This window comes from Leptosomus discolor, chromosome Z, assembly GCF_034619465.1.
Source record: "Leptosomus discolor isolate bLepDis1 chromosome Z, bLepDis1.hap2, whole genome shotgun sequence".
In the NCBI taxonomy this organism is placed as follows: Eukaryota; Metazoa; Chordata; class Aves; order Leptosomiformes; family Leptosomidae; genus Leptosomus; species Leptosomus discolor.
The window spans coordinates 81,935,681-81,962,967 of NC_141419.1; the positions used below are offsets into that span (position 1 = coordinate 81,935,681).

The 27,287-nt window shown below is 41.5% G+C and overlaps 1 protein-coding gene across 1 annotated transcript in view; it reads left to right on the forward strand.

Moving 5' to 3' along the window:
- Positions 1 to 239: 239 nt before the first annotated feature.
- The window catches only part of CCBE1 (collagen and calcium binding EGF domains 1), a 97,982-nt gene continuing 70,934 nt past the window's right edge, over positions 240 to 27,287 (forward strand). The window contains exons 1-2 of the mRNA XM_086479991.1: positions 240 to 340; positions 515 to 595. Of these exons, the coding sequence (XP_086336117.1) occupies positions 240 to 340; positions 515 to 595 (182 nt within the window). The remainder of the gene's footprint in view (positions 341 to 514; positions 596 to 27,287) is intronic.

Below are 27,287 nucleotides of genomic sequence, written 5' to 3' on the forward strand. Positions count from 1 at the left end.
CCTCCTCCGCACATCTGCCGCGACCCCGCCACATCTGCCCGTCGCCCCTCCTTGCCCCGCCCCGCCGCGGGGCCGCATCTGCCGGCACATCTGGGCGGGCGCGGCCCCTCCCCACGGGCACATCTGGCGGCGGCGGGGGGCGGCCCTCCGCCGGGGCGGGAGGAGCGGCGGGTCGGCGCAGCCCCGCCGCCGGCCGGGGCGGGCAGAGCCGGCGCGGCGCGGAGGGGAGAGGCGGCCCGATGGGGCGGCCGGCCGGCAGCCTGGTCCCGCTCCGGCTGCTGCTGCTCCTGGCGCTGGGGCACGCCTGGACCTACCGGGAGGAGCCACAGGACGGCGACAGGTGGGTGTCCCCCCCGTCGCGGACCCCCGCGCTCCTGTTCCTGTGCGTGTGTCCCCTCCCCGCATCCACCACCTTCTTTTTCTTTTTTTATTTTTTTCCCCTCCTTTTTTTTTTTTTTTTTTTTTTTTTTGTGTGTGTGTGTGTGTGTGTATAATCCGACTCCCCGCCTTGCAGGGAGGTTTGCTCCGAGAACAAAATCGCCACCACCCGGTACCCCTGCTTGAAACCCACGGGCGAGCTCACCACCTGCTTCAGGTGAGCTCCGCGGAGGGCGGGCGGGGGGGTGGGGTGGGTAACGCGGAGCCGCGGGGCACACGCGTGGCCGCGGATCGGGGCTCGCTGCCCGCAGGGAAGGCGCAGCGCCGCCCCGGGGGGGATTCGGGGGAGCGGGGCGCACACACGCGTGTCGGTGTCAGGCGCGGGGGCAGCAGCTGTGGCATCTGTTTCCTTCCCCCCCCCCCCGCTCTGCACTAAACCCGCCCCGGCATTTCTGCTGCCCCACGCACTGGAGAGCAGGTAACTTAGTGACATCCCTCTCGCATTCGGCATCTCCCTTGGCAAGTCCTGGTGTTGCCTCAGTGAAAGGTTGTAGTAACTCGTTGCAAATGTCACCTCAAAGGCATTGCTGGAGAGGGTGCGTGTGGTTTTTGATTGCTGTACCCTGGCTGTCAGTCACTGACATGGTGAGAGAGGCTTCCTCTGTCTTCTGGATGTCTAGGAGTGTATCGGAGTTATAGCTGCATTAGTTGCAGGATAATCAGATCAGCTGGATTCATTACATTTAGGTAGATGAATCATAGCCTCAGAACGAATAACTTGTTCATCAAGCAGCTCTAGGGGAGACTTCGGCAGAGGCTTCTCAAATTAAGTAAGATGAATCCAGCCCTAAGTTTTTGTTTTTCAGCTGTATATTTGAGAAACATCATCTGCTTCTCAGAAGAATTTTAAAGCTATTCTAATGATGACAAATGTCCAGAACAGTTGACAGTAGGTGTGCTTTTGGAGAAATATACACAAAGTATGAGCATACATGTACCCCTTTACTGATGTCCTCTGATTAGTCCCATCCCCACAGATGAGATGTTTCATCTATGAAAGCTGCTTTTTGTCAGAGGTTGCTTTGTGGAAGTGACTGTGCTCTGCCTGTGCGCATATGCCTGTGTGTGGCAGGGAGCCACTTATGTATACCAAAAATACGATAAGACACATTACTGCTTGTGAAAAGTGTTACAGAGATCATCCATTTCTTCCCAGAGTGATTTCTGTTTGGCATAAATACCAGAGAGCTGTAGACACATGGTGCAGCAGTGTTGTCCCGTGCTCACATGCTCAGGACTGGTTCATGCCCTCCGGCAGCCACAGCCACCTGGGAAGGTCTCACACTGCTGGCCCATTCTCAGCAACGTTAGCATCCTTACAGCCCCTGGAAAGGACTCTGCGGGGATTGGAGACCACCCTTCCCTGCTTCCCTTATCTTCCCTCTCCTCTCCCTCTGAAGGTGAGGCAGAGCCCACTTACAAGCAGCTCCGTAGTACGCAGCAGCATGCAGCGCTTTTTGGAGTGAGGCAGTGTGTAGGTTTTGCAGGGAAGGAGAGTACTTAGTTGAACCTGCAGCAGAGCACTGGGGGTGAACAAGGTTGTGCTGAGTGCGGAGTTACAGAAGGAAAAAGCCAGAATGGGAGCTGCATAAAGCAGCACACACATGACCATCCTGCTAGTTATTGCATGTCCCAAAATCTGTCTGAGCAAAGTGAGTCTGCTTTGTGTGTAATGGATGAGGACTTCACAGGCTCCACCAGCTGCTGCGGGCCACCGTGCAAAGAAAGCAGGACTCTGTCCGGCTGCCAAGTCCCACTTGTACTTTCTTTCATCCTTGCTGAGGTATTTCTGACCTTTGGGCTCTGGTTGTGCCGAGACCTCCCTCCCTCCCTCCCTGCTTCCCTCCCTCCCTCCCTCTCTCCCCAGCTCTCCCCCTGCACAATCCCAAGCGGTATTCACCATCCCAAAACAGCACAGACTGTGAATGAACATTTCCGAATCCCTGCACTGCATTCTAACTTGTTCTGGTTCATGTTTTCAAATCTTTCCTGTATCTATGACTGCTAGGGCTGCCTCGCTTTAAAAAAGAAAAAAATCAATTTCCATGTAATCACGTGTTTTCAAGGTCTAGCCTTTAGGGTTGGGTGAGGAAGGCTCCATCCCCCACCCTGTGAGCTCTCTTTCATGATGTCCATATGGACAAGAGCAGGGCAGCATCTCCGAAACAGAGACATGTGGCTTAGCAGAGCAGCTCTGCACAGAGGACATACCTGTGCTGCGGTGTGCTGCTGGTCCTGCCCCTCCGAGGTGTGCCATGCTCTGACATGGACCAGCAGCATCACCCACACATGATAGTGAACCTTAGGGGAAGAGCAGCATCCCTGTTGCTCTGGTAGCAAGGTGTGCTTCCAACAGGCACATGGGATTAACCTTGGCAGAACATGTTTTAATTTAAGATTCATTAATTTTTTGAGGTTGAGGCTGTTAACAAGATGACAGGAAGTCTGCAAGTGTTGACTAATCCTGTGGTGCCTTGAGGTGGGTTTTGTTTCGTAGGGAATTTAGGTATTTTAGGATTGAGTTTCCATGTCTGGAATGACAGCGAACATTTAAAAAAATTCAGCTGGACAGAAACTCAGCTGCAGCTTTAGGGAACTTTTGCTCCAGGTTCCTAAGAAACTTGATTTTGGTGTTCTAATTTCTATTCTTACAAAATCTTATTTTTTATCTTCCCAGACAGTTTTTTCACAGCATTTCATTATGACAATAGTTGTGAATAATATAGTGATTTATGTACATTGTTAGAGATAGTTTAAAAGGATAGTAAATGTCGGGTGCTATTTACTATTAGCATACACACCTAATTTCTTTTCTAGGTCAAAGTACCTTTTATGTAGAAATTAAACAAACTGACACAAAATTTATCTCATGTCATAACATGTCAGGCAATAAGACAACATGCACCACTATTAATGATCTGCTGTGCAATTAGTTAAGTAAAAAAAGAAATACGTCTGAAGTCAGCTGTCAAAATTGCTGAGCAAAATTAATCTTCCAAAGCATAAATTCTTGACTGAAAGCAATTTCATGCTTTTATTCATCCTGCTGGAATTTTTCATGAAAATCAACATGTTTCAGAGCACTTCAATAAAAATAGCATCTTTTCATCACAAAATATATTTCTTGAATTTTTTTTTTTTTTCCACCAGATTTACTCATGTATAAAGATGAGCCAAATGGAGGGCCAAGCCAAAAGTGGGGCCAAGCACTGAGACTATATTGGCATTTTTCCCTGTGGTCATAGCAACCTTGTACATAATTAGATGTCTTTTTCCTTTTTGAATGTGTGCAGTCTGGCCCTTGGCTTAGTTTGATTTGTGTTTTTTTAGATGTTCTCTGTATTTATTTTCATAAGATCATAGAGGACAGATGCAAAAAGCAGTGAGAGCTTGTACGATATCTTTTCAGTGCAAATCTCATTTAAACTCTTGTATGTAATGGCACAAAGTACCTGGTACTAATAGCCCCACATGTAGGTACAGAGAGTAAGTTCTGCAGATTTGTTGATAATGTAATAGTGCAGTAAGACTTTGAATTCCCACTGTATGCAAAATTCATAAAATTTTATTAACTTCAGGCAGCATGAGAATATGAAGCCTCACTCATATTGCTGTCTTCTCCAGCTGTGTGAATGTGATGTTAACCTGTTTGGCTCTGATAGACTTTTAAACAGTTTGCTGGCATTAAATTACATGAATGTTGCTGCAGTTTTCTTCAGTGCTTCCATGTGTTATCACTTGCCTGTGACAGTCCTTTTCATTACAGTCATTCATTCATTTTTGTTTTAAACAATGAGACTGTACATTGTTTCTGTGGTCCAGAAGAAAAAGCAGCGTCTGGAATAGGCATCCCCTTCCTTTATCCTGATCATGTAGCTGTGTTCCTGTAAGGGGATGGTAATGGTTATGTCACTTTCATGTTCAGGAGGCTCAACGTCTAATCTGGTACAATTTACTAGCTGGAATTGCTTCCTTTTGAAAAACCAGCAAAATTTGATCATCTAACTGTTGTATATTAGGAAAGCTAAATATTATATGAAGTCAGAATTCAGAGAATGTACTGGAAATGGTTCAGAAAGATAATATACAGACCGAACAGAAACATTTGCTAGTGGGAAGCTGTTTGCCCATCACTAGTTGTAGGCAGATTCAAGCATGAAACAGACGGGAAGATGAGAATATTTGTATTCACTGACTGCACATCTCTGTCTACTAGACGCTTAAATATTGTTGAAAATTGGCTTGAAAGAAATTTTGCTCCTTTTCAGAAATTTTTTATAAACGGGCTAAATTAAGGAAATGAGCTGAAACTATTAGTCTAATTCCATGTCAGCCTGCAAATAAAGTTAAATTAGTTGACGAAACTGATTTTTTGAAACAAGTAGACTATTGACCTGGTGAGAGAAATTATCCATCTTTGACATCACGGCGAGCACTCTCTATTTCCTGCATTTTTTGCTGAAAATGAAGTGTGCACTTTCCTCAAGGAGCCTATTATACCCTAATTTGGTCTGTGTAGTGATGGAGGCTGCTCGTGCTCCTTCCTTCTGCAGGACCAGCAGGGAGTAGGAGGTTTAGAATAACAGTGCTTGGCAGAATAGTCCTAGCTAATGATGGTAAAAACTTTATAAAGATGAGACAAATCTTTACATGTTATATCTGCAAATAAGCCCCATGTTGTGGGGCTTAAATCTTGGCTTAGAACTTAATCAGTAAAGTCTTTTTGAAGTATTTCACAAGCAAAAGTTCTTTTAAATAGAATGAACACGTTTCAGTGTAGGTTGTCAGCTTCTTCATCTGATAATCAGCAGCTACAAGTACTTTACAAAGGCCCTCCCTACATTTCAGGTTTTAAGTTTTACTGTGAAAAGTTGCTCTACACTTCAAAACAGTTCAAATGTATTGCAGAAGAGAATGCATGTATACTTACACCCTACTTAATTCTGATGCAAACCAGAGATCGCATGCCTCAAAAAGCATTTCTTTTTACTCTCTTGAATGCTGATATTGCTGGTGGAGCCTACTATTTTTATAGACTGTATCATTTTGCACATTCTTAAAAGATAAAAGTAATTGCAAGCAAGTTGGATTGTAGCTGTTTCACAAAGAGCAGCACTTTCACTAATATGCCCTTGGGGACCATATGCAATTCCTGGTTCTCAGATGCTTGATGAGCATGTTGCAGAGCTTTCCAACAGGAAAAAAAAGAGCTATATAAAATTTTGAAGCTTTCAGCTGGAGTAAGCAAGGATGACATTTTGTCATCTTATCTTCTGACTTTCCTTTTAAGAGTTTTCTTTTTTATGGTTGCCATTGTGTTTCCTCTCTGAAGTTTTGCTGACTGTTTCAGTTTTAATAGAATTGAAGGAGCCCAAATTGATATATTATAACAGTAAAATCAAGAAATTTATCTGATTAGAGCAAGTACCACTTAATCATCAGTTATCTTGCAGGGAAATGCACTCCATGGTGTAATTTTGCTGAAAATTTAAGAGAGGATATGATTTTGAATTTTGTTTTGGTTTTAGAAGACAAAACATACACAACAGCTGTAATTCCAGGTCTGCCAAAAGAGTTTCTTTATGTTTCGGTAAACTAACAATTGCTCTTTTGCACGTAGTTCAGTGGTGGAGCTCCATGAGCTGCTCTGTGCATCAGTCAGGGTAGCATGAGCATCTGAAACATGCCCATGTATACTGTGAGTGCTACTGAAGGAGCTGCAGCGATGCTACTTGGTGGTTGGATTGAAAATGAAGCGTGTTAGAACTTATTAATTTATTCATCCTATGAAGAAACCTGTGAATACATATATAGTATTGGGCCTTTTGAACTCCATATCAAACCATCATCAAGAAAACAATGTGTTTAGCACCTCTGTGACGAGGCACAACCGTGGAAGGAGTGCTGCTCTCTGAGTCTCACTAATACTAATTTCTTCACTAGCACAGTGTTTATGAAGAGGTGCAACAAATATAAGTGTTCTCTTAGTTAAAAAGTTTTGTTGTCTGTTTTATGTATACATTTTTAAAAAATTGTCATCACAGGTAGACTTTTGTAAATGTGAATAAATAAAATTTTCCTTCAATACACTACTTTTTTACAGTGTATGCTAAAATGATGCTAAGACATTTTTCCCAGCTTTCCTATATTTTTTTTTCGCTATTGTTTTGAAAGTAGCACTCTTAAGCATCATGGTTCTGATTGCAATCAGTCCTTAGTTTGATTCGATTTCCTTTGCTGTAATTGCCAAGGGAACAGATTGCTCGCAGTTACTGAGAAACATTGTGAATATCTGCCAGTTAAGAGTAACTCAAATGCCACACACATGTCTGCAGGTTTCGATACCACATTTGAGCGGCCATGCCTTTCTGGGTCACTTTGCTGTCTCAGGTGTTAAGGCTAAGGATCTTAATTCTTACTGAATTTGGGTGAGGTTAGAGGTTTGACATCTCAGCAGATGTGGTTGCAACTGGCTGGAGCAAAGCCTCCTGCAGCAAAACACGGTGCTTCCGTGGGTTTACTGTGCAAAGTCTCCTCTGTACAGCCAGTTCACTCCAAAATGAACCAATATAATTAATGATATTTCAGAACATTGTGTAATTTCTGTGAGTAGTGCACTGAGTAGGACGTGCTACAAGTAAAGGATGAGGTCTGGCAAATGATTGTTCGTGTAGTCCAGAAGTTTTTTATATTCACATCAAAGCACTTTGGAGAATTTTAAAACTGGCAAGTCAAGAGCTTTGATAAGTGCCCTCCTTGGTGGTTTGACTGATAATGAAATCCAGGTGCATTGCATTATGGTTTTCATCTGCAGAATATAGGGTTAAATATGAACTGACTTTCACGGGCATGTTGTCTAGCTCAAGAGACTCCAGACAAACAAAAGAGTAGCCCCAGGGCCTCCCAAGGCTGATACAAAGTATGTAATAAAAATAGGCCGCCAAAAGGAATATGACTTTTGTAATTATCCTAAGTATTGTATATGCTCCCTAAGGTCAGACTGTTTGTCCTTAAAAAAGTGATTGCAGTCTCTCTTGCTAGCAGCAGGACGTCATTAATACTTGTGTTACTGCTCCCATTGTGACAGAGACCTGTTGAGCTTGGTTGTTCTGTACTGATTGCGGTCAAAATAGGCAGGACAGAAAAGGCGGGAATGGAAGGATAACGATACAGACCAGCGAAGAAGAGAAGGAAAAAAAACAACAGGGGCATGGAGCAAACAGAAAAAAATTAAATATAGACATAAAAAGATAAAAATTCCATCTTGCTGGTGATTTGTGTGACAGATATGTGTGTGATAGAAGGGGGGTAATCACTCCCCAAAGAAGTAGAATTTAAATGCTTCCACGCTTCTATTTAAGTAGAACCCAGGAAAACAAAACATCAGACAAAACCAAACAAAACCACACACACATGCACCCCGGAGAGGATGCCTGTTCTCCCAACTAGACTTGGAGCTAGGTGACAGGAGCTGATGCATCTTCCTTTGACAGCCTCTCACCTTCCTTCCTTCCTCAGTTTGGAAAACATCTCTCCCCCTCTATAAAGCGTGACGCTGTGTGGGGCAGCAGGAACACCTTACCAGCAGATATTTAAGTTGCCTGTTCTGTCTTTGCTCAGTTCAGATTGCCTTTGTTCATTATCACAGCACAGAGTTATTGGGAAGTAGTTGAACACGAAATATTTAAACTACACTTGGAAAAATAGGTCAGGCTTGCTAGACATCCCAGATAAGGTGGGATTGCCCATATTCTGCTGTGAAAGCCATTGCCCAGTATGAAGAGCACATGGGCAACAGGTTTTCTGAGACTTCTGCTGTACTTGCCTGTTTTTCTGTCATTGCATCTCTGTTTGGGAGAGCACTTACTGTATACGTGCAACAAGGTCACACAAAGCAGGTATGTGTGAGACGCCTGGTGTGGCCTGTACTGCTGATTTACAGATGTGCAGAGACAGTGTATGTGGGACAGATCACATTTTGGATTGCGCTTGCTCTGGTGCAATGCTGGTCGTTTGAGGCACGTATGATTTCAATGAGATTATGCTGAATTCTAACAACCTTGAGTTTAATCTTTTGGTTTTGACTCTACCACAGTGCCATGAGATTACTTTTCTCTCAATTTATGAATCATTGCTGAGTGTTCAACACTAGTGCCACTTCAACTGGAGCTGCTGGGAATGGCAGGGCTTGCTTTGCATTAAGTCAGTGACAGGGAGAAGATCTGCTCTGGAGACCTTCGTTTGTGTTGCCTATGTCTCCTACAGACACATATGGGTCACTCCAGGGTTCCTCTGTTTAAGATTCATGCTTACTAAGAGGCTGAGACATATGTCTACCATCCAAATAAGCAGAGCTGACTTTGATTTACAGTAAAAAAAATCTTTCCCCAAATTCCACTTGGAATTTTTTTCTCTCTGTTGTCCATTTTCTGTTTGCTCAGTTTCAGTTTTCAAACTGGTGGCTTCTTTTGTAAGCTAACAGTAGCAAATGTCACTCTACTGCTGTACTTTGCTGTTTCTTCTGTGTTATTCCAATTGTAAGCAGAAACAATGGAGATCTGAATCCATACAGTGCTGACTTGATTTCTTCTTGGCCTAGGAAAATAAAGCAATTTGTTTGCATCTCCTTGAGGATAGCTCTGTTTAATAGTTGAAGAGAAAATACAATTTCAGTTGCAGACAGTAATCTCAGAGCTTAGTTGTGTTTGGGAAATCCTTCTCGCTTAAAGAGTGTTTTCCATCATGTTGTGTTGGTTTCATTATTGATCCTGGTTCAAAAAATGAAGTACGAGACCTTAAAGCATTTAGCATACATACAGATATTAAAAACATGTACTTCTGGGTTTTTTTTTTGTGAAACTTCAGTTCTAACCATATCCATTTTAACTGATGATCTGTACTGGAATTTAAATAAGGTGAAATACACAGTGATCCTATTCACTGTATTGATATTAGCACCCATTCAGTAGTAAATGCACATCAGATGGAATTTTTCTCCTTTTCAAATGGGCTGAGAGCTAAAGCAGTACATACACAATGTTTTAAGTGGGAAAGAGAGGCAAAATCAAAGCTATAATCTGAGTTTTTAAATTTATTGTTCTTGGAGAATGAATAGACTTGTAAGTCAAAGGCAAGTTACACTAGAGAGAGAGTTCGGAGAAATAGAGGACAATATTCATCTGGTCTAACAAATGTATGACAAACAACAGTCCTTCTATGGAGAAATTAGTGGTTCATCGCTTCCAGTGTAAAACAGCAGTGTTCAGGTTGGCTTCGTAGTCTCGTTACCCTCCTTTGAGGGAGAAGGCTGACCGTCTAATTCTCCATAACAAGATGTGTAAGTCCAAGCAGCTAGATGGTATAATCTGCAAAACAGATGAAGAAATACATGAAGTATTATTGCAATATTTTGTAAGTAATGGGTAAATGCTGACAATTTAGAAATTTGTCAAAACACACCAAAAAGGTATGCTCAGAATTCTTTTTGTAAGAGAGAGCAAATAACTTTATTGGATGAGTTATTTCATTGTAAATAACTTCCTGCCCAGAGCTCCAGTGACTCAGTGGAATGTTAATATCTCTATGATCACATTCAACATATTTAATATATGTTGTAAATCTGACATCTTGCCTATTCAACAAGATGTTATTATCATATTCAATTTTCATTATAGAGTTTATTATCATAGCTGCAGCAGAAAAAGCAGTGTCGTTTCCTAAACATTGCTCTCTGGAATTCTGACAAAACCCCTTAGTTTAGAGATTATTGCCTTTGAGAGTTGAAATGAGTTATAATTCAAACAAAAACAGCCAAAGGGAAAATTATTTAATCTTTATAATAGCATCTGTGGGAAGAGAAAAACGGGTGAAAATGGGGCTGAGAGTCTTTGGTAGATCTTAGTGGTTGAGAACGAGAAGGTGAGAGAGAGACTTGAGGGACCAGGGGTCACTAAAGCTACTGTTTGGTAAATGCTTGATCCCCCTGGGGATACGTGCTTTTAACTGCAGGTTTCTAAGGCAGCAGCAAGGAGCAGTGGCAGACAGACATGCTGACAGTCTGGACTGATGTCTGCCGGCTGCTTGGAAAACAGTAGCATGATGAACCCAACCATGGTTGAGCTGTTGGTCTGCATGATGGCCCAGACAGTTCTACAGGCAAGTATTACCTCAGACTGTGACTCCTGTGATGCCTCAGATGTTGCCTTCTCCATGTATTATGCGATGTGCTGCTTATATGGAAAATAGTAGATTTGCTTAAGCAGATGTGGAAAGGTTGTTTTGATGTATATTTGGATTTAAAAAGCTTATTAGGGTTTGTTTGTTTGTTTGTTTTTCCTGAAGAAAGTGGATGTCTACTGCACTGGACTTTCTACTCCCTGGGGGCTACAAATGCATATCCAGAGAGCAGTTGCTGAAACTGCTTTAAATTTCAAAATTGAGAGATGAGGAGCCTATAGCAAATGGGATGTTGTCTTCTGTTTTGGAATTTTCATGGAAAAATTCTCATGTCAAGCTTTTCTGATTTTAAAATGAATAAACACAAAAAGGAATGTGATGAAAAACGGAGAACGTGGGATACGTTTTTATTCTACCTTGTCCTGCTTGTCTTCTAGCTTGTCTAATAGCAAAACAGAAGATACTAAAGCAGCTACTTCTGAGCGTGTTTCCCTGGCCACTCTCACCCTTTAGTTCCCCACATTTCTTTCTTCCACAAAAACCAGTAAATTAGGGATGAGGGAGGGAAACGGGACAACCCGACACTTCCCAGTTTTCAGATGTTTCTGTTGAAAGTCTGCTTTAGGAGCACAGGCTCAGTCTGCTCTCTCTGTATATGATCATTCAGGCCAAGTTAACACGTCCTATTTCATCTTAGTTTTAAAACTTCTTTAAGAGAAGTGAAAATTTCACTGTGATATAACCTCAGTGAAGAGCTTTACACACACATGTTTTTATAAAGACATGACATCTCTGTGTTCGAAGTAGATTGAGACAGCGTTCAAACTTCCTCCTTGTATCTGATCTTAAATTAGGTCCTTTTCCTGCAGAAATTTATCTGTGTAGCACAGGAGCTCAAGAAAACTCCATGGCATGCATGAGTGTTTGCAGGACTGGTCTCTTCTTGATTATTCTTAGAAGCTCACCTGTGTTAAAGGATGGCTCTTTTGGTCCCCTGCATGGGCACTAAAGGTGCTGTATGAAAAGATTTGCAAAGGGTTGCATTTCCATCTCTCTGCTGTCTTCCCTGGACCTATACCAAAGTGCATCAGATTGGGAATTCTTCTTCATAATTCTTAGCATCCCGTGAAAAAAAAAGAACACAAAAAGTTCTTAAAGCAGATTGAATGCATCTTACCAACGAAGCGAGTTCTCTACTTGACTTTCCAGGCTGAGTTTATTGACCAGAGTCTTGTTTGTGCTGTTTGTTGTCCTTGCACTGACCCACATTTGAAGTGCAGTTTTATTGAGTGTGCCTGGAAGGGTCCTTGACGGTGCCCCTCCAGATTTACATCAGTGGGAGCACTGCAATCCTGGGAGGCAATGTTTTTTAACCTTAGGATGGACTTGCCAGGAGTTGAGTTATGGTTCTAGATCCTGGGCTAAATTTCTGTGCTCCTCAAGGAGCCATATCAGGCAAATTCTGCCTTCAGTTACCCACAAAGGTTTACTAAGGGACGTCAGTATTAGCTTCTCCAGCTATAGAATGGAGGAAAAAGTATAATTTATGCCTCATGGAAAAAAGAACTTGATAGCTTATGCTGAAGTTGTAGTCTTCCTGTTAGAGCAAGGAAGGTTGCCATAAATCGGATTTTCAAATAACTTGCTGGACTTTGTTTATTTATGGTGATTTGCTGTCATACTGGTTCAACAAAATGCTACTGTTTGAGATAAGAAGAAAAAATGTTCCTTTTTTTTAAAGCATATATTTTCATATCCACTGTGAGAGAAATTAGATTTTTGTGATGTTTTCTTATGTTGCAAAAATATCCAGAGTATTTCCACAGTGGGAGTAAGCTAATGGTACATCACTGGAACATCTCCAGTGAAAATAGCTGTGGCAGAGTGAAAAAAGCAGCAGAAAACAAGTAGCTGGGAGCAAGAATGGCTAACATGTACACATATGTTTATTTACACATCCTTGTTTGCAGTATGGACTGCTGGACATTTTTAAGTACCAGGAAAAAGAGACTTCAAACATTTTCATTGACCTTATAGCCATTACAGTTGTAAGTTGTTCCAATGAAAAGAAAATTGTTCCAAGAAATTTTCCTTAAGGGCTTGACAAAGATTTAATGCAGGACAAATATATCCTCAGGATGGAAACAGAGAGGAAACTTTCCTGTGTTCAGATTCCTCTTAATTGTGTATTAGGGCAGAAGACCCTGGCTTTATTCCATATTGTCCGATTTGTTGCTTTGCTCTGTAGGGTTTCTCTTTTGGAAGGAAGAACCAAACAAATGTAGCAATCTTTTTGTTAAATGCCATCTTGACCTTGCTTATTGGAAATAAAATGGCCCAGAGAATGAAAAATTACAGCAAGTGTTTTTTACTGAAATCCAGTCTCAGTTATGAGAAGATCAATTTTTTCAAAACATTTAAATTCTTGCCTGCTACAATGGGATGCAGGTGGAAAAAAGGCTGCAAAGCACCATCAGAGGACTGGAAAAGTCTGTGTAATGTCTTGCTTTTGAGGCACATAATTGGTATCTGTGGGAAATGCTTGAGAACAGAAGTTTCAGAAGTGTTCCTAATCAAATACTACCATCCCTGATTGCCCTATCAGCTAAACTTTGGGGCTGCTGTGGGGAAGACCTGGACCATGAATCCTTACATCATCCCAAGCTGCTCGGTGATAACGGCAAAGAGAAGCAGAGGCTTCCAAAATTTGGGTTTGGAAGTCGAGTGTCAAATAGTTGTCCTGCACAGCTGGATGTCAAGATCTGAATGAAAAGCTACTTTACTCCTTTTTTTTTTTTTTCTGGAGGAAGACTGTAGTGCCCAAGCCCATTTATATAGCATGAAAAAAGTCTGTTTATGAGGAAGACTTCTTTGCAGGAGCAGGTTCTTGAGAAATACAGGAGTAGATGCTAGCTGCTACTAGAAATGGTTTTTATTTTAAAAATGTCTAAACTGCAAACTTTAATAATTTCAAGTTTTCCCTTGTTACCGGAGACAAAATGAAGTTGTTTGTCTTTGAAGGTACTTTCCCATCTTTTACCCCATAGCAGGAAGACATTGCCCATTTGGAAGACTACCTAAAACCTTTTCGATATCTTTGTGAAGTGTAACTGTTGGCTTCTTGGAGAGAATAATTTTTATTTTGGCACCCCTTCTTACTGAAGCATGAGTTTTAAAAGTAAATGCAAGTTTTCTTTTATTATTTGGTAGCAGCTGTAAAAATAGCAAGACACGTAGAGCATGGCAGCCTATTTACCTGCTTTACTTAGACTAAACGCACTATCTTTAAAAGACTTTGAGAGACACAAACACCTACTGCTTTTAGTTTGCATTGTTTATAATAAGCCTTTATTACTTCTGTTTACAATTATTTTTTTTTATTTCCTTCTTAGAAAGTTAATTTTCCACAATGTGCTTTTCTGTTAAGTGCTCCAAGGTAGTTCATAGATGACATTTGGATGGTGGGTCATTCCCTTCATGATGTCAATGTTTAGATGGAGCACTAACCGTAGAGCCCTTAATTTTTCCTTGTAGAGCATGTAGCTGAAAATCATAACAAAAGGAAATTATTTATAAACTTAGCATCTCAGCTGTTGAGGTTAGGAAGATTCTTGCAATGTCTTATCTGTCTGTAATGGCAGAGCATGAATTCTCTTAGAAGAAATTTAGGTTGTGATATGACAGCATATGCACATAAAAATGCTACATAGATTACTGTCTCATCCAAGACAGGAAGAATACCTCATGTTTGTTTTCTAGTGTCTGTGAACAAAAAAAAGTTAGCCAGAATCTAAACCTATATTGCAGCACCAGTGCAGACTGGATGTAGCTTCATTGGCTTCCAATGTGATGATGAAAATGAGATTTAGCCCCTGGAATTCATGTTTTGTGAAGTGTCTCCCAGTTCCCTTCAGGATGAAGTAATTTGATTGTATTTTACAAGGAATCATCTAACTTAGCAGTTGGTATGTATAAGCAATTAAGATATGTTTTTTTAGAACTTTCCTGTTTCACCATAGATTTTTAAAGTTATTTTTGATTGTGGGTGATACAGGATTAAAGAAACAAACCAACAAACAGAAAAAAACCAATGAACAAAATCCAGTTTCTTGCATAGTTTGTTTGGATAGTCAGCAGTTCTGGGCTGCTTGTAATAAATAAATAAAAGATTGCAATTTTAAAAAATGTTGGAAATCTTCAATGAACTGCAGTAGATTCACTAGAAACTATAAGCAGATTGTTATATTTATAGCCCTGGCTTTTCAAGACAGCATAAGTTTATTCTCAGCCCTGTGATGCCCCTAAGGAATGGATCATCAAATGATTTGGATGCTTCACTGCATCAATTTTGGTAGGAGTCAGATGCCCACATATCGTCTGATGATCTGTGCTGAAGCACAGGGTATATGGCATAAAAGGTTAGTAAGGTTCAGTTAATTCCATATGTGGTAGCACTTTGTAACTTACTGATGTGGGAAAAAAACCCCAAACAGATTACAAATCTCAGTTTAGGATATGATCAAGTGTGTGTTCAATATCTTTGACAAGCCAGCTAGGATGATGCTGTGTCCCCCCTCACTCTCAGATTACTCTCCCAGTTCTTTGAATTCTCCTGTGTTTATCGGCATCCCTGAACTGCAGAGTGCAGAAAAGATGCTTAATTTTAAGGTTGTGTTTGCTGCTTCCAGTGCCAAGGCGGAACATATTCTCTCTTTTCCCTTGTTAATTATCCAAGAGTCTCAGCAGTGGTTTTGATTGCAGGGCTACTTTTTTTCCTTCGTAGATGTATAATTTCAATTCATGCAATTCTGTACAGATAGCTGCAAGTTGCCTCAAATTTTTCTTTTTTATTTACTTGCGAATATTTTAGCTTTGTTAAAGAGTGCTGCAAGTAAGCAGAAGGATGGAGAACACTTCAGCCTTATCAGAGTCTGGGAAGAATGTGTTAAGTCTGACAAAGCAGGAATTGAATGTGCTTAGGAGGCAGAAGCCCTGCCAGCACCAGGAAATGGCAGGATTACACTGTCCTCCCCACAGTCCCTTGTACTTGTGTGACACGGCCACCTTGTGTGACATAGTACAGTGGGGTGAGCCTGAGAGGAAGTTAAAGATATGGATCTGATCAGAAATGTAAAGATGCACAGATTTTGAATAGAAAATTAATCCTGGATCATTTTCGTTCTGGGGTGTGTAGAGTTGGAAATGCAGAGATGCAGGATGAGCATCCTTGAAACCCCCAATCTGCCCTAGTGGTCAAGAGAAAAAAGCCCGCCAACTTGAATAAGTAAGGGAAAAATTATGTCTTTGAAAACTCTAGTCTTCTCACTAGAATTCAGAGAGAAACTGGGGCAAGGTTTCCCCTGGGGCATCCAGAAATGTGAAGAAGTGCTCTGAAATGCACCTCGTTCAGTCTTCTGAGAAGAGCCAAGGGATGTGTATCTCAGGAGAGAAAACTGCATTTTCTGTCTGCTTTGGAGGTGTCACTCCAGTCAGACTTTCTCCAGTTATTTCCTAGAGGGATATATTCAATCGCTGGAATGTTTGTGCTTTTCTAACACTCTTGCTTGGTGGATCGTCGCCTCTGGTACTTAGATGTTTGGGAATGAGAGAAAATAAATAGTGGTCAAAACTTGGCAGGAGTTGATCCCCAATACGGATTACCTAAATCCTTTGCTGTTCCATGTATCATTTAAAGAGGCAGCTTGTTGTAGGTAAAATAAATTTATCTGGCCCAGTGGGAGTACTGGGGCAATTGTCTCTATCAGGAGATGATGCTGGGAATGAGAGGCTCATCAGCTGACGAAGACACAGCAGGAAAGGTCTGGTTATGAGACAACCGGGAACTGGAAATGAGAAAGCCAAGTGTGGTGCCACAACGTATGCAGTGAAGTATTTTCAGTAGTGGTGAGAAAATTTTAATACTACTGTGTAAAGCTTTGGCAAGACCTCAGCTGGAAGAGCTTGTGCAGTTCTGGTTGTTAACTTGCAAGGATGAGGAGTCACACCTGAGACAAGCTTTCAGAAATGGGGACAGCCCATGTGATGGAAAGAGGAAAGTGCTTTAGAGGAGGAAAGAAGCAACATCCTTCTTGGAAAGGCACAAGCCAGTCCTAGTTTAAAAGTTATATAGCTGTCTGAGTGATGAGTACCAAGCTTTCAGACACTGGTCTTGTTAGGTGTAGTGGCATATTCAGGTGAAAATCAGCTTCTGGATTTGGAACTGGTTTGCAGTGGGAAATCTGGACATGGTGATGGGACCTTGCAGGCATCTATATGCAGGCACCTAACTTGGAGAAGTTGTCTTCCCCCCTACTGCATTGCTCAGATGCTTTCACTAGCTTGCAAGACTGCATGCAGAATAATTTTCTTCCTTCGGTATGACATGTAATCAACTGTCTAGTTTGCTAAGCTGAGCTGGTGTATTCCCAGCTCACGTGGGAAGTGCTAGTGCTACCCTCACATCTAACAAACTAGCAGCCCTCAGGCTGTAGTCATGCTTACTCCAGCTTGGAGGTGTTTGGGGGTCAGCACAAGCGAGCTGTTAGTGACACCAGATCTATGCCTTGCACTTGAGCTAGTGCCCATGGTTTTACCACTGACTTCTTCAGGCTGGGAATCCTCAGTCTTACAAATCATGGCCTGGTGCCTTAGAATGGGGTGCTCCTTCCTCTCTGGCATTTTTGGCTGGGCTTTTAGCTTTGTTATTGAAAGTGGTGAACGTGGGAAATCTTATCTCTTGTCTGAGTGACTTCCATAGCTGTGCTCAACATCCTGTGATGGTGCTGTCTCTTTATGAATGTCTCCCTTGTCATTGTTAACATGGAACAAGTATCCCTGGAAACAAACAAAACAAGGAAATATAGAAAATATTTGCTATAAAACAGAATTGTGTTTAAATTGAAGGTCTTCTCAAGGAGCTTACTAATACATGCTTAGAGCAGAGCATGCTTTGTCTAGCCCTGAATGTTGACTTTGCCTTCTGAAGCCTGGCAGGATGATGTGGGGGTTTTGAAATGTCAGAGTCTCTTTCATGGACCTAAGCCACGGTAAGTCTTCTGTACAGAATGATTTAAAAGCTGAAATAGAGTTAGAGCCTTAATGTCATGAATCTGCATGAATTCTTGAAAAATTCAATTTTTAGTTAGTTAACAGTATTATATGGTAGTGATTTTTGAGGGTAGAGAGAAATGTTTGAGCATGCTTTTCTCAGTACCTGATCCACAGATCTGAGTATCAATCATAAAGTATCTCCAGTGATACAGTTTTGGAGAATAGCCAATGGTGCTGTTCAAAGAACAGAACTTTTGCTCTTTACAAAGTTGTTCCAAGTGGCAGTCTTGGCATCAGATGTCTTGAGACACATGTAAAATGAACAGCTTTTCTGAAGATTCTGATGCAGAAGCTGCATGCTGCCTGCTCAAGTACAATCCAGAGGCCGCTGGTATACAGATTGGAATATTTTGGCTTTGCTTTCTTTCGTTAGGAAAGTGAAGAAGTGGGTTTTCTTGTCATAGAGGTTTGTTGCTGAATAGCAACAGAGCAAAAACTTGACCTGAAGGTTGACTCTCCAGTGACCCTTAGGTTGGAATAACTGAGAAAGCAGCAGTTGCACCAATAAAAGCTTCAAACAAGCTGAGGGCTGAGAAAAGGGAGATTGTCGCTTATAAGAACTGAACCCATGCCAGCAGAAAGCTGATACAGGAGTGACATAAGCGATACTATCTCCCCAACAGACGTGACTGTGTTCCAGAGGCTGCAAGGTCAGACCCCATGTTTGCTTAAGGCTGCATGAAGACAAAATACATCCTTTCTATACTACTGTAAACAGGGATCTGAAACAGGATAATTAGCATTATTAGAATGAGCTCTCTGCTACGTGGAACTTCTCTGTGTATATCTCAGCCAAGAAGAACAGAAGACTCTTTGAAAAAATAATTTCACAGAAGCACAGAAGCACAGAATCACAGGATGGTTGGGGCTGGAAGGGACCTCTGGAGATCATCTAGTTGAACCCCCCTGCTAAAGCAGGTTCACCTACAGCAGGTTGCACAGGATGGCATCTAGGTGGGTTTTGGATGTCTCCAGAGAAGGAAACACCACAACCTCTCTGGGCAGCCTGTTCCAGTGCTCTGTCACCCTCACGTTCAGACGAAACGAACTTCCTGTGCTCCAGTTTGTGCCTGTGGCCCCTTGTCCTGTTGCTGGGCACCACTGAAAAGAGCCTGGCCCCATCCTCTTGACACCTGCCCTTTAGTTATAAGCGTTGATAAGGTCCTCTCTCAGACCTCTCTCCTCTGGATTAAAAAGCCCCAGGTCTCTCAGCCTTTCCTCATAACAGAGATGCCCCAGTTCCCTCATCATCTTCATGGCCCTCCACTGGATTCGCTCCAGTAGTTCCCTGTCTCTCTTGAACTGGTGAGCTCAGAACTGGACACAGTGCTCCAGATGTGGCCTCACCAGGGCAGAGAAGAGGGGGAGGAGAACCTCCCTCGCCCTGCTGGCCACACTCTCCTTAATGCACCCCAGGATGCCATTGGCCTTCTTGGCCACAAGGGCACATGGCTGGCTCATAGCTAACTTGCTGTCCACCAGAACTCCCAGGTCCTTCCCCTCAGAGCTGCTCTCCAGCAGGTCGACCCCCAGCCTGTACTGGTGCATGGGGTTATTCCTCCCCAAGTGGGACCCTACACTTGCCCTTGTTGAACCTCATCAGGTTGCTCTCCATCGAGTTCTCTAGCCTGTCCAGGTCTCACTGAATGGCAGCACAGCCTGCTGGTGTGTCAGCCGCTCCCCTCAGCTTTGTGTCATCAGCAAAGTTGCTAAGAGTACCCTCTGTCCATCCAGGTCATCGATGGACATGCTGAATAAGACTGGACCCAGTACTGACCCCTGGGGAACACCAGTAGCTACAGGCCACCAGCTGGCCTCTGTGCTGCTGATCACAGCCCTCTGGGCTCTGTCCTTCAGCCAGTTCTCAATCCACCTCACTGTCCACTCATCTAACCCACACTTCCTAAGCTTATCTGTGAGGATGTGGTGGGAGACAGCATCAAAAGCCTTGCTGAAGTCGAGGTAGACAACATCCACTGCTCTTCCCTCACCTCCTCAGCCAGTCGTGCCATCATAGAAGGCTATCAGGTTGGTCAAGCATGACTTCTCCTATTGGTGAAACCGTACTGGCTACTCCTGACTACATACTGACTACACCTTCTTTTCCTCCACATGCTTAGAGATGACATCCAGAGTGAGCTGTTCCATCATTTTTCCAGGGATGGAGATGAGGCTGACTGGTCTGTAGTTTCCCAGGCCCTCCTTCTTGCCCTTTTTGAAGATTAGGGTGACATTGGCTTTCCTCCAGTCCTCACACACCTCTCCTGTTCTCCAGGACCTTTCAAAGATGATGGAGAGTGGCTCAGCTTAGTGCCCGCTCCCTCAACACTTGTTCGTGCATCCCATTGGGGCCCATGGATTTGTGAGTGTCTAGTTTGCCATCAAGTTTGAAATGACTCAATGGCCAGAAGGAGGGAGGCTATGGCTGTACTTTCAGCTGTGTGTAGAAATTGCTCAATCTAGATTTCTAGATTTTTACTGTGAGTAGGATCTTACTATGGAATGAGGATTTACAAGATGAAATCAAGGCAAACACGTCCCAGTCGTCCACTTAACTTCCAAGACAACATTTAGAGCTGTTTTCTCCTGACCTTCTGTATTTAAGGGTCATTACCACAAATACCAGAGGTTTGGGGGCAGATTCTGCCCTTTTTATTATTTTTGAATTTTTTGGAACATGAGTGAAGGACAGCTCAATCATGAGTCACAGCAGCAGGCCATTTTCAAAGGCATTGTGATCGCTTAAGGGAAAGAAGCCCAAGCTTGCCAAATATTTCAGAGTTACTGACATACTTGGTGCTAAATACAGTCGTGAACAGCTCTTTAGAAATAGCCACCATAGTTGGTGACTAACTGCGAGGAGGGCTCAGGGGTACTGGAAGATAATTTTAGAGTAATGCAATATCGTGGGTACTTGGTTTAGGCATGTGCCATATGGTGACAGTTCTGTAACTTCATATAGAAAACAAGCAGAATGGAAAAAATACAAGTAAACAATACCAATGACTTTCTCCAGATCCCAATGAAATTAAGTGAATTGTAATACTCTGTGTTGATTCAACAACCTGACAAGTCTAAAGTCAGGAGGTAAAATGAGCTAGATGAAGCATTTTACAGCATTTTACAGAAAAGTAAACTCGTAGACTTCAGCTTATGGGGCCTTTTGTTTGCATAATTTATTTTTCAAAAAAATTAGGATGCTGATATGATGAAGTTACTTGCTGTGGGTCAATGTGTTCCCAAATGGAATGTTGAACAAAGACAAACCCCATGCCTAAACTCCCTGAGTTTCGGCAGGCACTGCCCCTGGATCTCATGGAGACAGCAGCAGCTGACACCTCAGTGCCACCAAGGCGCCGGACCACCTTTTCAGATGGATCAAGTGGCTGGAAGCACTTCCCACAGTTGTATCCTATCTCATACTCCAATTTTGCCCTTTTTTTTGGGGGGGGGGAGGGGGGAGGGGGGTGTGGGTTTTTGTTCTGTTTCCCAATAGAGAGAGGAGTATGAATATGTTTTTTTTTTGTGGCACCTACCAAAGGATGCTAGAAATAAACCAAATATTTTTGCTGTATTTTACTTGTTACAGGCTAAGAGCAGTTGCTGTGTCTAGTTCAGGTTTTGAAAATACGGTTCCAGTTTTAAAGCAAATAGCTGTATCTCATGCTGTTGTTTTGGCAGGGGTCTCCAAAGGGGGTACAATTTAGCAAAAATGGGTGGAGACCTCAAGAAACATTAACTTTCTTGGAAAAGTCTGAAATGACCAAATATTATGGGAGAGATTGGAAGAACACAAATTGTCTCAGATCTCTTGAGATGTATCAGAAGTAAGGTTTTCTCAGGCAATATATGATCTCTCATATCTATCAACTGAAATGAAAATCCAAAAGTAAAATCAGGACTTGGAAGCACTTTGTAGAATCTGACAATCCCTGATATGTGTAATTTATACCTGGGTTGCAGGGAAATATGAAACAGTATTTTAAGCTGTGACAGCTATAAGCTTGCTGTATTTTTTAAGAAAAGACAAAGTGAGGAAAGAGCCTTAGTTTCAGTGGGTTTTAGGATCTCTGTTCCACTTGTATGAATGTGATCTCAGTGCACGCTGCAGAATGAAATCAGCATGGGAAATGCTGTGCTCTAAATAGAAACGAGGTATGTTTTCTTAAATGCCCAAGCAATGCAGGATTTGTGGGGAAAGAGATCACTCTGTTGCTACCTGATATAAAAATCACTTTTTCCTGCAGTATAGGATAGTTTTACTATCTCACAATCTAGTCCATGTAAAAGATTTTTAGACACTCATGTGGCATTTGTTCGTTCATTGAGTTGGGAGGGTTTTTTCCCCCCAAACTAGGCTGGTATTTTTAATTTCTGTTACATAGCACTGGTGAAATAAAGGAAGCACCACAGGGGCCCTGAGGACACAACTGGTGTTTCACATTCAGGGCAAGCCAGAGGAGCTGTAAATCCTGTAAGAAGGACACGGTGAACACAGTAACTTGTAGTCTGAGTAAAGCTGTCCCAAGCCTCCCTGAAGATGACCTCTGGTCTGGGTGTGCAGAACCCACCCATCGTCCCGATGTGCTTCTGCACATTTCCCATGGGAAGGTGCCATGGGCTGACAGGAAGGCAGACAGGGACTGAATGCATCTCACTGAGGACACCACTTTTTATTTGTCGGGCAACAAGTCTATATCGTATCTGTGCCTGATAATAGGAGCCAGCTCTTGCTAATACCAGTGTCTCCCATCAGCTGACATTAAAACTCACTGGGTGGGGAAGATAAGGGTAGGAGGTTACCTTAAGTGACTGCGAAGCCTTAACAGTGATCTGTTTTGAGGAACAAAGCGGGATAAAAACCTAAATTGCTTGCGTTTTCACTGATATTTTGCCAGTGGTCTTTTAGAGCTCAACCCTCACAAGGAAAATGGTGTTCCAGGATATATTGCCTCCTTAAAGAGAGACTCTGAGGCTATGACCTAATGTTTATAATTGTAAGAGTTATTGAGAGTCAATTGAAAATGCAAAATTCCCAAGTGATTGCATTTATCACTTGTGAGATTAGCATGCTTGTGGAGTATAAACAGCTGAACAAATCCAAACGGTTGATGCAGTTCATCGAGAGAAAGAAAATTAAAAATATGTCAGATATTGTTGAAAATGTAGGTAAGGCGTGATTTTAAACTCTGCATAGAGAGGATGATCAAAGGTTTTTTTAATGGGCTTCTCATCATTGCTGGTCCCCATAAATGTCTGGGCAAATAGAGTTTACTTGGAAACCGATAGGAATATTGATGGCATCACTGTACTCAATGGGATTTTAGACATTCAAATATGAAAGCTTGCATTATTAATTACTCCAGAGAAAGTTCAGTTTTAACAAAATGCTCCTAAGACAAGCTTTACTTTCAGCATAAATATATTAAAATATGCTAAAATATAGTCTTTATAATGTATATAATAAACTTTATATAATACATATATAATTGTATATATTTATATCTTTTTTATTTGTATTATTTTATATATCTATGAATAAAATCTCTTTATCATTCCCTAAGGCACCATTTTATAGCACTGTATTTGTGTGAGTGTAGCAAAGGTTTCTTTAGGTGAGATTACAGTTCAAAGTCTGCAGCATCTTGAAAATTATTTTTTAATTCAAATCTTGGGTGACAGAAGACAAGATATTTCAAGCTATTCTGTAAAACCTGGAAGACCTGTTTTGCTGTAGATGAAACACAATGATTGCTGCATTTTAGTTGTATCTTATTTTTACATCTTTGTTGGCTCAAGAAAGAACACAATTTTGTTTTTTTTTTTGTTTTGAGCTTCCTTTCAGAAAGATTTATTATTTTTAGGTTTTGGCTAAGGTTGAAGCTAAGGATTTTTCCCAGCTTACTATATTTCGATTTGCCTGTGTACTGGAGAAAGAATCTGGGAAAAGAAGGGAGAAACTAGAAGTGCAATTACAACTGAAAATTGCAGATAGCTTTCATTGACTGTAACAAGTTTTGCTTTGTGCTGCTTTACCCCTTCTTGTTTATATAGTATTCTTAAGGCATGTCAGTGTTAATTAAAAAATTGTAAATTTTCTCTCTTTTTTTAATAATAAGGTAAATAGGGACGTGTTCTTTTTTTAAAGCTCTGATTCAAAAAAGGATACTTAGAAAGTTGGCTTGTTGGTGGTAACTACTGCTAAAATTATTATCCATACATGGGAATGTTTCACAAGCAATGCTTTACTGCTGCATCTTTGTTCGTTTGTGAACGTAAATTCTGCTGATCCAGAAACTCCAGAGATATCTACAAGGCCTTCGCTGGAAACCCAGGCTGGAAGGTGCTTGTCCAGGGGGCAGCTTCGAGACAGATTTATGCATTTTTCTGTTTGCGTGCAGATGGAGTTTGCCGAGGGGTTGGGAAGACTGTTTTTACGGTTTTGTTCTCTTTTTTCTTTTGGCTGACTTTGCCCGTCTTTGTTCGCTCGGCCCCAGGAGTGTGCTGTGGTTGGGACCTTGCACTTAATTCACATCAGCAGTTTCAGTAAACACTCAGTAAATAACAGATCACGCACTTAAAGAAAGATATGTTTTGGGATGCATTTTTTTAACAGGTTTAACACCTGTGTTACTGGCGGTTTTCACAATGCTGTGTGTCGCATGACCATAATCCAGGAACAGTCATGCATCGATTTTGGAGAGACAAATACTCACAGACTAAGGGGACCTTTTCCATCTGCTCCCTTGGGGCAAGCATCTGATCTGCCTCTTGGTGTCACTTACATTTTGGATGACTTTGTCATAAAACCTGGGCTGATGAGGAGTCGAATGCCTCGTCCGCATACAGCATGTCAAATTTCTGCAGTCATGGTGGCTTGTGGCGTGGGTGACTGCCTTAAAACCACCCTCTCCTTCTACCAGCCAGGTGTCTCAGCTGGGCTCTACAAATGCGGTGGTTTTCTCAATAAAACCCATGACTCACATTTTCTCTGCTTAGCTTATGATTTATTCCTCAAAATGGCTGTAACACGCATTTCTTGTAAATGGCCCATAGCCTCATGAGAGCAACTTGGCTCATCTGCTGTGGCTTTTGAAATCCTAATGACCATTTAATCGAGTAAATGTGAGATAAGCTGTGAGTTAGAGCTGGTTTCATGGCTCTGCTTGCATTTAACAGTATCATGGTCTTCAAACGATACGTATCCTAAAGCGTTAAACCATCCTGCTCGTTGATGGCATTAAGCTATTTTCCATACCCACAGTCTAGCTGTGCATCTGCGGCTCAGTGTGAATTGCCCCGCAGTTGGGGAAGTTACAAATATCCATGTGCACTGTCTTTCGTTACACAGCTTAATGAGATTTCCACATCCCCTGGGAAACTGGCATGACCCACAGATGGGTGATAACCACATTATTTTTCTACTGCCACCACGACCCCATACTTCTGAGATCCTCTCCAAAGAAAAGGTGTAGCTATGTGTAATGGACTGTAAAAAAAAAAAAAAGAAGTTAAAACAAATGCTGGTATTACAACTTCATATTGTTAAAATATATTTTAAACAATAGAGGGAAGGAATATATTACAAAGTTTTTTTAGTTTGTTTTCAAATAAGCCTCCAGGTAATGCTGAGAGGCTGGTTTGTAATTTCTGTGCTAATGGCAGATGCCCAGCAGGAGATAATTACCTTTCAAGAGGGCCTGGCTTCTTTTTGAGTGATTTAAAATAACTGGCCAGCAGAGAAGAAATTGTTCCAAAGCTTCATGTTTGGGAAGAGATTTCCCAAACTACAAACTTTTATCAAGACCAAATTAAATATTGAATGAACACGCAGGCAACCACTTAAAATCTGACTAACGGAAAATTCTGCTCCAAACAACACAAAACTACAGGAATGTGTTTTGTTAAAGTCGCAATTCATTGAATTAAAATTTCTCAGAGCTGACTGCTCTCCCCTTCTCTTAGAGCACAAACACAGAACATATTTTTCCATTTTCAAACCCTCTAGGTCTGGAGCCTACACAGCCATCAGAGAGAGAGGAGCTTGGTCACGTAGCTATGACGCAGAATGTAGAAGTTTTGTTAAAAGTTTCTATTAATTTACATCTGCACAGTGAAAAATGTTGGGATATCAAATTAGACAGAAATAGAGCATCAACCAGGTCACAGAAATTACAAGCTACTTTTGTCTCATATTTACAGGGATGTGTGAACAGGTCCTTCTGCAGTCACATGACTCCACTCTCGGTTTTACCAATCTTAACAGCTCTTTCTATACAATTGCTTATAGTGCTGATATAATACCAGGTATTAAACTATGTATTTTATATAATCTCTTTTCAATAATGCTACAGAAACATTAGTTACTAAAAAACAATCCCCAACCATAGACAGGTAAATGTCATTAAAATTGTGCTCAAGACTAGCATCCTTGAACCATTTTGTATTTGCCTCTTCTTAAATACACTTTTTCATCTTTGGTTGATAAGAAAGCATAGGCTACTTAACTCTAAAATCATGATTTGAAGTGATGCAATTTCTAACTATTTTAAAGTGAAGAAATGTTTAGAGTAATTTCCTGTTTCCATAGGATGCCATGCCCAGAAACAAGGGAGAAAAATCTGTTTCTCCACTCGTACTGTGCACATTCACAGGACATACCCAACCAGCCAAGCACTGTCCCAGGCTGTAAATAAAATGAGACTGAGAGCTAGTACATGTCTAACACATTGTGTACACTTCAAGTGTTAATAATGCAACCACATTTTCTGCAGGTTAGAAATATACTTTGCTATACATGAGATTTTCTTTGGAATTGTATTTTTTTAAAGATGGGGGCCTGGTGTTTTTACAGTCTGCATGGTATTTTGAATATAGGTGTTTAAAGGCTGTATGATTTGATTATTTATTTCTGGCTGAAGCATAGCGGGTGTTTTGTAACACCTGTTTTTGGTTTTGTGGTGATAAATGACTGGCTGACAGACATATGTGATAAGAAATATGGTCTTGTCCCAGACAAGCCAGGACATCCTCTCCTTGGGCATAACCAAGAGGCTGATCTTTCCCTGGTAATGCTGAATTAATACAGAGTTAAGCTCTTGACTAGGAGATTTTTGTGTGAGCAAGAACTTTGTGGCTTTAAATACAGTCACAGGAAATGAAGCAGTCATTAGTGAATTTAGAGTAGATGAGTATACAAACTGAAAACGAAAGAGGACTCCTTGTGCTGAAAATGTTAGCCAACACTGGGTAGAAAACTATTTTGTAAGATCTTTGGTCACACTGGAAGCTGCAACAGTTTTCAATTTTCATCTGCTGTATTGTTACCCAAAGGGCTCACTAATGCCACACAATTAATTTAGGCTACAAGTAGATCCATAATCCTCCTGTCAGAAGTGTTGCTTTTTAAAATTTTGCCTTATATGAAATATATTAGTCTTTCCATTTTTGGATAAAATTATGTCCATTACACAATCTACTAATACTTTTCCTACAGGAGGCAAATCCTCACACGCTAGTGATCTCTTGGGTGTTATTTCTCATGCAAATTCAGATTACGTATT